Source organism: Nerophis lumbriciformis, linkage group LG21 (genome assembly GCF_033978685.3).
Source record: "Nerophis lumbriciformis linkage group LG21, RoL_Nlum_v2.1, whole genome shotgun sequence".
Classification (NCBI taxonomy): Eukaryota; Metazoa; Chordata; class Actinopteri; order Syngnathiformes; family Syngnathidae; genus Nerophis; species Nerophis lumbriciformis.
The window spans coordinates 21,346,996-21,360,945 of record NC_084568.2 but is presented as its reverse complement, the minus strand read 5'-3'; the positions used below and the strand labels follow the sequence as shown (position 1 = coordinate 21,360,945).

General features: G+C 37.9%; 1 protein-coding gene across 5 annotated transcripts in view; it reads right to left on the bottom strand.

The window, feature by feature from the left end:
• The window catches only part of tmem268 (transmembrane protein 268), a 28,418-nt gene that overhangs the window by 3,293 nt on the left and 11,175 nt on the right, over positions 1-13,950 (bottom strand). For 4 of the 5 annotated variants that reach the window (XM_061982628.2, XM_061982631.2, XM_061982630.2 and 1 more), the window contains 7 exons: positions 13,583-13,684; positions 13,190-13,284; positions 12,979-13,086; positions 7,211-7,363; positions 6,988-7,098; positions 1,090-1,179; positions 785-997 (listed from right to left, as the gene is read on the bottom strand). In XM_061982628.2, the coding sequence (XP_061838612.1) occupies positions 785-997; positions 1,090-1,179; positions 6,988-7,098; positions 7,211-7,363; positions 12,979-13,086; positions 13,190-13,284; positions 13,583-13,664 (852 nt within the window). In that variant the 5' untranslated portion in view covers positions 13,665-13,684. Of the gene's footprint in view, positions 1-784; positions 998-1,089; positions 1,180-6,987; positions 7,099-7,210; positions 7,364-12,978; positions 13,087-13,189; positions 13,296-13,582; positions 13,685-13,950 lie in introns of those variants that run through there. The other variant, XM_061982632.2, reaches the window with a different exon arrangement.

The window sequence follows — 13,950 nt, the reverse complement described above, 5'->3', positions numbered from 1 at the left end:
AATATTAATAACAGAAAGAAACAACCCTTATGTGTGAATGAGTGTAAATGGGGGAGGAAGGTTTTTTGGGTTGGTGCACTAATTGTAAGTGTATCTTGTGTTTTTTATGTTGATTTAATTAAAAAAAAAACAAAAAAAAAACGATACCGATACTAAAACAACCGATACAGATACTTTCCGATATTACATTTTAACGCATTTATCGGCCAATATTATCGGACATCTCCAGTAATAAGTGTGTGTGTGTGTGTGTGTGTGTGTGTGTGTGTGTGTGTGTGTGTGTGTGTGTGTAAGAACAATCTCTGGGAATCCGCGTTGCGATCTGTGTGTCTGTGTTTAGATTTTTGCATGTGTAAAATCAATCTTTGTGGAGCCGTGTTGCGATTTGTGTCTGTAAAAAAAAAAAAAAAAAAAAAAAAAAAAGTTTGATAAAAGTAAACAATATGATATAAAATGAAAAGATGCACAAATGAAGGGAAACAAAGAAAACGTGTGAGGTCACACTCTCTCCTTTTGTCGCAACTTAGATTCAATATCCCTCTTCAAATCAAGACTCAAAACACACCTATTCCTGCTTATTTATTGTAATCACCTTTTCTTTTCTCTTTGTTGTTGTTGTTGTTTTTTATCCAGTTTGATTTTATTGTTGTGATTTTGTACGGTGTCCTTGAGTGCCCAGAAAGGCGCCTTATAAATAAAATGTATTATTATTATTATTATTATTATTACCGGTAAGTGTTTAATGGGTTTGAGGCCAAAGGTGGTGAAAACGTGTGTCTCTTACCTGAGCAGGTAAGGCTGCATGGGGTACGAGGCTGTAGTTGGCAGTGACTCTGGCGCCCTTCCTCTGGTGGGAAGTGGAACCGCAGCCCGTGTCCTCGTTTCTCAGCAGAGGCCTCTGCTCTCCTGAAGCCTGCTCCACATCCGAGTCAGCCACTTCTTCAGGGTCGCCCGCCTCGGTCACCAGGACCAGATAGGACATCTTCTTCAATATGTTCTGAAGAAAAAAAAGACACTTTTATTCAGTCCGGAGTGGAATGTTGAATCATGTTTTCTGTAGCCAAAAGGACAAAGTATGCTTGAACTCACCCGGGAGTCAACGTCCGCTGAAGCGTGTTCCTCTAACGTTTCAGTCAACGTTGTCAAACAACGGGCCATGTCCCAATACACAAAGTACAACTACAAGATAAGAACCATATCTTAATATTGTTATTTTCCAATAAAGTATTATTAGTGATATATTCTGAATTTATTCACAAAGTGCAATATTTCTGTCAGTATAACCCAGAGGTGTCACACTCATTTTAGATCAGGGGCCACATGGAGAAAAGTCTACTCCCAAATGGGCCGGACTGGTAAAATAACGTCACGATAACTTAAAAATAAAGACAACTTCAGGTTGTTTTCTTTGTGTCATGTCTGTTGATCATGTTTTTGTTTAGTTATGTTCTGCTTGGTTTTTGGACACTTTTTAGTTCCTGCTTTCACTCCCTTGCCTTGTCACCATGACTACTCATTAGTTTCACCTGTCTCACGTTTTGTACTCGCGCACCTGTCACAAATCATGTCTGTATTATTTAAGCCCATTGTTGCCAGGAAGTCAGCCTGGCGACATTAACTCTGATACCCTTGTTACTTCCATGCCATAGTTCTATGATCTTTCCATGCTTGACCAAGTAAGTTTTGTTTCATGTCCTTAGTCTGTTTATGTGTTAATTTTGTTCATTAGCCAAGTTTGTTCTCCGCCTTTGTGCGCGCCTTTAGTTTGTTCTTTTTGTTAGTGTTAAAATAAATCATGTCTTTACCTTCACGCCTTGCCCGCTCCAACTTTCCTTTGCATTCCGGGAAAACAAAACACCCCATAGTTCACGCTTTGACACTTTGTTTAAAAATAGAACAAGCACATTCTGAAATTGTACAAATCATAATGTTGTTGGTTTTTTTTTTTACACTTACATGTTGCGGTTAATAGTATTCTATCTTTATTTGTCGTTATTTATATTTTCTGAATAAATCATGTGATAATGTTCATCAGTCAACTCATTGGTGTTAATTTTCAATCTATCAAGATAAAATCAAATTACAGTATGTTATTTATGTAGTTTGATCATTTTCCTCGACTGATGTACTAACATCATCATCTACAAAGATAGAAAGAATTGCTATTGCGACATCCAGTGGACAAATTTAGAACAGCTGTTTCTTTAATTAAAACATTTCAGGTTAATTTGTATACTTAGCTAACTCATCCGGCCCTCGGGCCGTACGTTTGACACCTCTGGTACAACCCAACTTATCAAATCCCTGTTCTTCTTATTCCTAAAGAGTCGACGTTGACTTCCAAGGTCAAGCGCTCATGTTGACATTAAATGTGAAAGGGTCTGTTTATGTCGACGTGTGTTTTAGTATTGTCAACTTCATCAGCAACATGACTACTATCTGGTTACACAGCGTTAAAAGGTGCACACAGTGACTTCCTGTTTTATGCCATTCCTTCTTTGTCTCATTTTGTCCACCAAATATTTTACACTGTGCGTGAATGCACAAAGGTGAGCTTTGTCGACGTTATTAACTTGTTGGAGTGCTAATCAAGGCATATTTGGTCAGTGCATGATTGCAAGCTAATCGATGCTAACATGCTATTTAGGCTAGCTGTATGTACATATTGCATTATTATGCCTCGTTGTAGGTATATTTCATTTCCTTTACTTATGTCTCTCTGTGTATTTAGTGTATTTTTCCATGTTTCATGACACATTATCTGTATGTAATATTGGCTGCATTTCTGATAGTTGTTAGTGTGCCATGTTGTTCCAGACCACAGCAAAGGTTACCCAGCTTGCAAAGATTGTGATGAATCCATTAGAAGAAGACGGCCTGCCGTTTCCTTTAACTTGGACACACACATCTATACCTTTGGCCATTCTAAGACAGTCATTTCCAGGAGTTATCTCACCCTCTGAGAAGTTTTACTAATGTTTTCCAATGTGGTAAAAATGTGTAGAATAAATATTTGAACATTTCTGTAAATGAAGACTTGCGTCAGGCTGCAACACATAGTCATTTTGATAGTAGGCTAGTACAGCTAATATAGACACTTACAGTTGTGCTCATAAGTTTACATACTCTGGGAGAATTTATGATTTCTTGGCCATTCTTCAGAGAATATGAATGATAACACAAAAACCTTTCTTCCACTCATGCTTAATGGCTGTGTGAAGCTAATTATAGGCAAACAACTGTGTTTACTCTTTTTAAATCAAAATGACAAAAGAAAGTACCCAAATGACCTTGATCAAAAGTTTACATACCCCAGTGACTTTGATCTGATAACATGCACAGAAGTTGACACAAACAGGTATGAATGGCTAATCAAGCTTCCAATCCTCACCTGTGACATGTTTGTTTGTAATTAATGTGTGTGTATAAAAGGTCAGTGAGTTTCTGGGCTTCTGACAGACCATTGCATCTTTCATCCAGTGCTGCACAGATGCAGAGCCGGCCCAAGGCATAAGCGTACTAAGAGCTTGCTTAGGGCCCCGCGGCCACCAGGGGGCCCCCAAAAGCAATTAACAAAAAATTCTTATTTTTTATTTTTTGCATGTACGAGTCTGACTGATGATTTCTAAATGATCAAAGATATATTATTGTACAAAAACACAATTTTAGGTCAACAGAGTGCTGCTGCTGATCTAGGCCTAGTGATTCTTCCTGCCTCTCTTTAAATGTAAAGCTGCCTCTGCTGCACTTGTGACGTTTGCCGCCTGCCGTGCAATGCCAGTGCGCACTGGGCATCAAAAGCGCAGATAGAGGCAAAACAATGTCACCAAAAAGGACATATCCTTCAGGTGCAGAAAAAGGGAAGAAGAAGAAAGTGGAAGAGGAGAAAAAAATGCCATGATAAAGGTATGTTTGCATGACTTGGTAATAAAAAGTTTATCAAAGTAATTTGTAGTAATTAGCTTTAGCTAGGTGACGTTAGTTAGCTAGCGCGGTGCTAGCAATATGTTTTTAGCATCAGGTTACTAGTGAGATATGTTGTTTGCACAAATTGTTTGCAGCAGAGCACGGTAATTTATGTGAGTAAAATAAACATTATTTTTTACATCAACTCATAAGTTATGTGAAACTTCCCAAGGAGCATTGTTAAAATACTTTGGAGGCACAGAATCAGCCCAGAGCCAGTCCACATCCTCAGGCTCAACTGTGAGTGATGAATCAGGTGAGGAAAAGACTGTCACCATACAGTATACATTTAATCTCTTCTATAAACATTACACCTGAAGGGAAATTAATATAGTCAAAGTATCTCATTAATATGTGTGCCTATATATATATGTATGTATGTATGTATTTCATCATAGGTCCATCTCCATCCTCTACAGTGCTCTCTCACACACCTCCATCCTCTGTGCCCACTGTCCCCTCCATGTCTGAAACCACAGCTGATTTATCTAGTAAGTTAACTGCAAAACACCCTTTATAATTGCTCATTGTACTGCAGAACATTCTGAGATGAATAATTATGTCCAACAGTGCAATTTAATAACCTTATAGGTCCTTCTTTTTTAGTCATTGTCTTTCTTTGGTCACTTCCTCAGCAACTTCCACCACAACGTCCCCTTCACACCATGGACCATCATCAGCTCCGCCAGTTGACCCAGCTGAGTGGCCTTCTTTCCTCTCAGATTCAGACAGGACTGAGCAGGTGATCAGAGGACCACTGTCTATTAAGGAGAACTTTTCATTCCCCAAACGGCATGATGGCCGAAGTTTTCATTATCATTATACCTACAGACAGCTAGTCAATGGGGAAAAAGTCAAGCGTAGCTGGCTGACTTATTCAAGAAGTAAAGATGCAGTCTATTGCTTTTGCTGCAAATTATTTTCCAAAAAGTCCTTAAAACTGGCAGCTGAGGGACAGCGGGATTGGGTCAACATAGGTACACTGCTGAAACAGCATGAAAACAGTGAAGATCATTGTAGCAACATGGTGAAATGGAAGGAATTTGCCTTGCGTCTTTCAAAGGGGAAAACTATTGATGAATTTAACTTCAGTAGACTGCACTCTCTTTGTACAAAGTAAACATTAAATATGTACAATTAACTAAAAATGTAAACTAGTAATTAAAGACTAATATGTACAAGACTGATGATACAAGATGACACTTTTACTGTAAATACAAAGCTTTATCACTTGGACTGTTCAACCCCAGGCCACTCTTGTAGCTGAAGGTTTTCTACATTTTAAGTGTAGGAACCATATGTGGCACTCTGGACATCATTCGTTCATTCATTGGTATTATTTATGTTCTTAACTGGGCCACCCCCATATCTTTATAAATGACATGTCATTTGTAAAGACATGCCAGGCTGACAATAGGATAATGTAAACAACACTGCCAGAGCCGCAATGAGTTTATAGTAGGTGTGTGAATGATCAACAATCAATATTATTGGCAGAAATAGAGGGCCCCAAAATCAAATTTTGCTTACGGCCCCATGGAGGCTTGGGCCGGCACTGCACAGATGTTTCTGGATTCTGAGTCATGGGGAAGGCAAAAGAATTGTCAAAGGATCTGCGAGAAAAGGTAATTGAACTACATAAAACAGGAAAGGGGTATAAAAAGATATCCAAGGAATGGAGAATGCCAATCAGCAGTGTTCAAACGCTGATTAAGAAGTGGAAAATGAGGGATTCAGGTAGACCAGCAAAGATTTCTGCCAGGAAAATTGTTCGAGATGCAAAGAAAAATCCACAAATAACTTAAACTGAAATACAGGACACTCTGAAAAATTGTGGTGTGGCTGTTTCAAGATGCACAATAAGGAGGCACTTGAAGAAAAATGGGCTGCACGGTCGAGTCGCCAGACGAAAGCCATTTCTGCGCAAATGTCACAAAGTTTCGCGCTTACATTACGCCAAACAGCCCAGAGACAAGCCTCAAAACCTCTGGAACAAAGTCATTTGGAGTGATGGCTTTCTGGCGACTCGACCAAGCAGCTCATTTTTCTTCAAGTGCCTCCTTATTGTGCATCTTGAAACAGCCACACCACAATTTTTCAGAGTGTCCTGTATTTCAGTTTAAGTTATTTGTGGATTTTTCTTTGCACCTCAAACAATTTTCCTGGCAGTTGTGGCTGAAATCTTTGCTGGTCTACCTGAATCCCTCATTTTCCACTTCTTAATCAGCGTTTGAACACTGCTGATTGGCATTCTCAATTCCTTGGATATCTTTTTATACCCCTTTCCTGTTTTATGCAGTTCAATTACCTTTTCTCGCAGATCCTTTGACAGTTCTTTTGCCTTCCCCATGACTCAGAATCCAGAAACATCTGTGCAGCACTGGATGAAAGATGCAATGGTCTGTCAGAAGCCCAGAAACTCACTGACCTTTTATACACACACATTAATTACAAACAAACATGTCACAGGTGAGGATTGGAACCTTGATTAGCCATTCAAACCTGTTTGTGTCAAGTTTTGTGCATGTTATCAGATCTAGGGTATGTAAACTTTTGATCAGGGTCATTTGGGTACTTTCTTTTGTCATTTTGGTTTAAAAAGAGTAAACACAGTTGTTTGCCAATAAATAGCTTCACACAACCATTAAGCATGAGTGGAAGAAAGGTTTTTGTGTTATCATTCATATTCTCTGAAGAATGGCCAAGAAATCATAAATTCTCCCAGGGTATGTAAACTTATGAGCACAACTGTATATCATGTGATGACTTAATTATATATACTATAGAAGGCTTTTAATTTGTTGCGGCTCCAGACAGATTTGTTTTTGTATTTATGGTCCAATATGGCTCTTTTAACAGTTTTGGTTGCCGACCCCTGTCTTAGGCTGAGGAACCTTGTCCAATACAAAATAAAGCAAACGGCACATATTTGGTGGAACACAATCCTTGTTGGGATAGGCTCCGGTTCAACCGTACCCTTTCTAGGCAGTTTTCAACAAAAAAAAGAAGGAAGAAATGAACCTGCATGCTTCCTCTGCAGTTGTGCACCCAGTCAGCCACGGCCACCAGCAGATTGTGCTTGACCATCCTCTCGTTCACCTGGATGAGCCGCACGTCCAAGTTCACGTTGATCTGACACACATTGAAAACCAGTTCTTACCAACGTCCCACTGTGAAGCGCTTTGGGTCCTTTTTAAAAGGGCGCGATATAAAACCTAATCCATCATTATTGCCACTGTTGTACCTCTTTCTTACTCTGGTTGAGAGCGTAGAGGATGGCGGTGGTGAGGAAGATGGAGATGAGACTGACGCAGAGACACAGGATCCAGTCGTCGACGAGGCTCATGTAGAGGCGCAGCGTGGAGAAGACCGAGCACCACAATACCAAATACAGAAACTGCGGCAAGGATGCACGGAAAAGACAGTTTCACCATGAATTAATTACCTGTGGGAAGTTGCCCCGCCCTCTCCCACTTCCCTACCTTGTCCAAATCTCCCCAAACTTGCATATTCTAAGTAACAAAGACTTAATTTAGAATTATTTGGTTAGGGTTAGAGTGTTAGGGTTATAATAAGGCCATGCCGAATAAGGCATTAATAAGTACTTAATAGTGATTAGTTAAGAGCCAATATGTTACTAATTTGCATGTTAATAAGCAACTAATTAATGGTGAATATGTTCCCCATACTAAAGTGTTACCATGTTTTTTTACTGGTGCACAAAATGAACCGTGCATGAACATCTTGTTCAAAGAACAAAACCAACACAGTGCATAAACTCACAACAAATTACACACCTGCAAATCAGTCTGACTTCTGCTGTTGTCGTATCCGTAATACGCAGATAGGGAGAAGTTTTTATTTACACGATGATTCGGGTGTGTTTTGACCTCCGCCGAACCCCCGAGCCCGACTCACCGAACCCCTAGGGTTCGATCGAACCCAGGTTAAGAACCACTGACCTAGAGGCTCCGCTGCGAGCTCCACGGGACACGCCCCCGCGTTTGCTGCGCAGACCGCGCCCACGCGTCGCCGCAGCCGGAGACAATCTGCAATTAGCGCACCTGGACCTGATGAGAGGTAGCTGTATAAAGGACCAGTGGACCCAAGGATCCAGGCGGGAACTTAGTTTCTCAATGGTTTACCGTAAGCCGACACAAGCTTTATTCTCTCTCTCTCTCTCTCTCTCTCTCTCTCTCTCTCTCTCTCTCTGCGTTTTCCCTCTGTGTCTGACATCCTTGTTTGTTCTCCCGTAGTTCCTTCCCGAGTCTTCCGTTGTTTTCCCCTGTGGACTTTGGACTGCCGTCCTCGATCCTTGACCCTCGCCCGGACACGGACCTTGTCACTCCTCTCCTGCCCTGGACCACCTGCCTGCCCCACGGACTGCCTTGTTCCTTCGCTCTCAACACTTGGTAACACACACCTCAGCTAACTATACACATAGCCTCACACACACACACACACACACACACACACACACACACACACACACACACACACACACACACACACACACACACACACACACACACACACTGTTGGATTTTTGACACTCTCCATTTCCTTTGTGTAGTTTATTAGTATTTTTTATTATAACTATATATCTTGACTATATATATCATAAATACATAGAGCAATATTTCCCCCTGGTGTCTGAGCAGTCATGTCCCTCTGTTAAACCATAACATATTATATGTCATGATCTGTTGCCCGGATCATGTTAAGACTCTCTAAGTTCTGTTTCAGCACCCCTGGGTTGGTGTTCTCTTGGTTGCCAATGAATCAAAGAGTCATTAACATTATATTAACATCCGCCGTAACATTATAGTTTTTAAGTTATTATCGTTTTATGGTTTTGCTACTAACGTGTAATTAATCATAACTAGACCCCTCCTCCCGCTCCCTCAACTATGTCCAAATCTCCCCTTACTAGTCCCAATTGTTTGTGCTACATTTGTGCTGCAAACATTTTTTGGTCCAACTATTATAGTTTTCAAGTAATTAACGAATTATAACATAGTACCTATGTTATTAAAGTGTAATTAGTGTGCTATGTCTGTACTACAAATCAATTTGGGTTAACTATTATAGTTTGTAAGTTATGAACGTTTTAAGGTTTTATGATATTAACGTGTAATTAATCATAACTAGACCTCTCCTCAAAATCTCCCCAAACTAGTCCCAATCGTTTATGCTACGTTTACTGCAAAAACTTTTGGTCTATATATTATAGTTTTTAAGTTACCGTATTTTTCGGAGTATAAGTCGCACCGGAGTATAAGTCGCACCTGCCGAAAATGCATAATAAAGAAGGAAAAAAACATATATAAGTCGCACTGGAGCCCGGCCAATCTATGAAAAAAACTGCGACTTGTAATCCGAAAAATGCGGTAGTACCATTTTATGTTATTAATGTGTAATTAATGTATTATTAATCATAACTAGGCCTCCAACTGTTTTAAAATCTCCCCAAACTAGTCCCAATCGTTTGTGCTCATTTATACTGCAGACATTTTTGGTGTAACTATTATAGTTTTCAAGTTATTTTTGTTTTGTGGTTTTATGTTATCAACATGTAATTAATGTGCTATGTTTGGTCTAACTGTTATAGTTTTTAAGTTATTAACGTGTAGGGATGCCGATAATATCGGCAGGCCGATATTATCGGCCGATAAATGCGTTGAAATGTAATATCGGAAATTATCGGTATCGTTTTTTAAAAAATTATTGGTATGTTTTTATTTTATTTTTTTTTAAATTAAATCAACATAAAAAACACAAGATACACTAACAATTAGTGCACCAACCCCAAAACCTTCCTCCCCCATTTACACTCATTCACACTCATTCACACAAAAGGTTTGATTCTTTCTGTTATTAATATTCTGGTTCCTACATTATATATCAATATATATCAATACAGTCTGCAAGGGATACAGTCCGTAAGCACACATGATTGTGCGTGCTGCTGGTCCACTAATAGTACTAACATTTAACAGTTAATTTTACTCATTTTCATTAATTACTGGTTTCTATGTAACTGTTTTTATATTGTTTTACTTTCTTTTTTATTCAAGAAAATGTTTTTAATTTATTTATCTTATTTTATTATATTATTATTTTTTTAAAGAACCTTATCTTCACCATACCTGGTTGTCCAAATTAGGCATAATAATGTGTTAATTCCACGACTGTATATATCGGTTGATATCGGTATCGGTTGATATCGCTATCGGTAATTAAAGAGTTGGACAATATCGGAATATCGGATATCGGCAAAAAGCCATTATCGGACATCCCTATTAACGTGTTATTAATCATAACTAGACCTTTCCTCCTGCTCCCCCAACTATGTCAAACCCTCCCCAAACTAGTCCCAATCGTTTATGCTACGTTTGTGCTCGTTTATGCTGCAAAAACTTTTGGTCTAGTGATGATAGTTTTTAAGTTATTGCCATTTTCTGTTATTAACGTGTAGTTAATATATTATTAATCATAACTAGACCTCCAACTGTTTTAATATCTCCTCTAACTAGTCCCAGTCCCTTGTGCTGGTGTGTGCTGCAAACATTTTTGGTCCAACCATTATAGTTTTTAAGTTATTAACGAATCATAATTCATAACCAGCCTGCCTACCTATGTTTTTAACGTGTAATTAGTGTGCTATGTTTGTACCGCAAATCAAATTTGTCTAACTATTATAGTTTGTAAGTCATTAACGTTTTAAGGTTTTATGTTACCGAATTTTTCGGAGTGTAAGTCGCTCCGGAGTATAAGTCGCACTGGCCAAAAATGCATAATAAAGAAGGAAAAAAACATATATAAGTCGCACTGGAGTATAAGTCGCATTTTTGGGGGAAATTTATTTGATAAAACCCAACACCAAGAATAGACATTTGAAAGGCAATTTAAAATAAATAAAGAATAGTGAACAACAGGCTGAATAAGTGTACGTTATATGAGGCATAAATAACCAACTGAGAACGTGCCTGGTATGTTAACGTAACATATTATGGTAAGAGTCATTCAAATAACTATAACATATAGAACATGCTATACGTTTACCAAACAATCTGTCACTCCTAATCGCTAAATCCCATGAAATCTTATACGTCTAGTCTTTTACGTGAATAAGCTAAATAATATTATTTGATATTTTATGGTAATGTGTTAAAAATTTCACACATAATTCACTCCTGAGTATAAGTCGCACCCCCGCCCAAACTATGAAAAAAACTGCGACTTATAGTCCGAAAAATACGGTATTAACGTGTAATTAATCATAACTAGACCCCCTCCTCCCGCTCCCCCAACTATGTCAAAATCTCCCCAAACTAGTCCCAATCGTTTATGTTACGTTTATCCTGCAAAAACTTTTGGTCTACGTATTATAGTTTTTAAGTTAGTACCATTTTATGTAATTAATGTATTATTAATCATAACTAGACCTCCAACTGTTTTATAATCTCCCCAAACTAGTCCCAATCGTTTGTGCTCATTTATGCTGCAGACATTTTTCATCTAACTATTATAGTTTTTAAGTCATTTTCGTTTTGTAGTTTTATGTTGTTAACATGTAATTAATGTGCTATGTTTGGTCTAACTGTTATAGTTTTTAAGTTATTAACGTGTCATTAATCATAACTAGACCTCTCCTCCCGCTCCCCCAACTTTGTCAAACCCTCCCCAAGCTAGTCCCAATCGTTTATGCCAGTGGTCCGTGGATCGATTGGTACCGGGCCGCTCAAGAAAAAAAAAAAAAAAAAAAAAAATAAAATAAAATATATATATATATATATATATATATATATATATATATATATATATATATATATATATATATATATATATATATATATATGTATTTTTTTATTTTTTATTATTAAATAAAAATAAAAAACACAAGATACACTTACAATTAGTGCACCAACCCAAAAAACCTCCCTCCCCCATTTACACTCATTCACACTCATTCGCACAAAAGGGTTGTTTCTTTCTGTTATTAATATTCTGGTTCCTACATTATATATCAATATAGATCAATCCAGTCAGCAGGGATACAGTCCGTAAGCACACATAATTGTATTTTTTATGGCAAACCCCCCCCCCCCAAAAAACATATCAATCAATTTGGTTTAACTATTATAGTTTGTAAGTTATTAACATTTTAAGGTTTTATGTTATTAACGTGTAATTAATCATAACTAGACCCCCTCCACCCGCTCCCCCAACTATGTCAAAATCTCCCCAAACTAGTCCCAATCGTTTATGCTACATTTATCCTGCAAAAACTTTTGGTCTACATTTTATAGTTTTTAAGTTAGTACCATTTTATGTAATTAATGTGTAATTAATGTATTATTAATCATAACTAGACCTCCAACTGTTTTATAATCTCCCCAAACTGGTCCCAATTGTTTGTGCTTGTTTATGCTGCAAAAGCTTTTGGTGTAACTATTACAGTTTTTAAATTAGTGCCATGGTATGTTATTAACGTGTAATTAATGTATTAATCATCATAACTGTTTTAAAGTCTCCCCAAACTAGTCCCAATCGTTTCAGCTGGTGTGTGCTGCAGACATTTTTGGTGTAACTATTCTAGTTTTTTAAAGTTATTATCGTTTTATGGTTTTATGTTATTAACATGTAATTAATGTGCTATGTTTGTGCTGCAAACAAATTTGGTCAAACTATTATAGTTTTTAAGTTATTAATGTGTTATTAATCTTAACTAGACGGCTGGGACAAGTCTGGGGAGATTTAAACTTGGTTGGAGGGATGGTTATGAAAAATAAATCGTTAATGACATGTTTAATTAATTAATTAATTAATTAATAATTTAAAAAAAAACATTAATAACTTAATAACGACCCAAACTCAATGTATTGCAGCACAAACGATTGGGACAAGTCTGGGGAGATTTGGACAAGGTGGGGGGTACTTTTTTTTTTCAATGTTAATATTTACAAAATAAGAAAATAAAAGCAATAGAAAAAGATCAACCATCTTTACCGGCGCCACCATAAAATGGAACAAGGCGGAGTTGAAAATCATGTATCTTCTGACCGAAGGAACATCCAGGGCTGTTCTCAGCGGCGCTTCCATGTCTGCCACCGGAATCTAACACCATCGGGGCGAAACAAAAAAAAAAACAACAACACTGATACATGTCAGCTCTACTTGAAGTAAAAAAAAAAAAAAAAAGTCAATGTACAAATGTCACCTGGAAGCCGTTGGTCTCCAGCGTGGCGCTGCACGAAGCCAGGTCAAAGCTGGGGTTTAAGAGCGAATAGCTGGGCATTGCCAACACACACTGACCTGAGAGACACCTGTGTGTTATTAAGTGTGAGTCAGTAGCAAGGTATACACTAGTAATGGGTAAAGTGATGCCTCTGTGAGTGTATGGCACACTCACTGGTTGCATTAACATTGCACTGTGTTTATAATGGTCATCTGCCATCTGCTGGATTAAAAAAGTCACTACATTTTACCTGCAAATTCAACTAATAGCAAAGGTATTTTGAAAATGCAAAAAGAGGCACAGTATCACTCATGATGCATCGATACTTCAGTATGGTTTGACCCATCGCTCGTGTACAGCATAAAACTCTACTACCATTAGTCCATTTGGGTGTGTCGTTGCTCTGTACGGCAGCCATTTCACCGTCCTCCTTCATGTCCTCATTTGTGTCCTCCATCTTCTCGGAGGGGACCAAACCTTGTGTGAAAAAGTGAAAAAAACTTTTTTCATATCAGCTACACTTGCAGCTAATGTGCGTATATTGTTGTACAAAACCCAAAACCAGTGAAGTTGGCACGTTGTGTAAATGGTAAATAAAAACAGTATACAATGATTTGCAAATCCTTTTCAACTTATATTCAATTGAATAGACTGCAAAGACAAGATATTTAATGTTCCAACTGAGAAACTTGTTTTTTTTTTTGCAAAAAATCATTAAACTTAGAATTTAATGGCAGCAACAC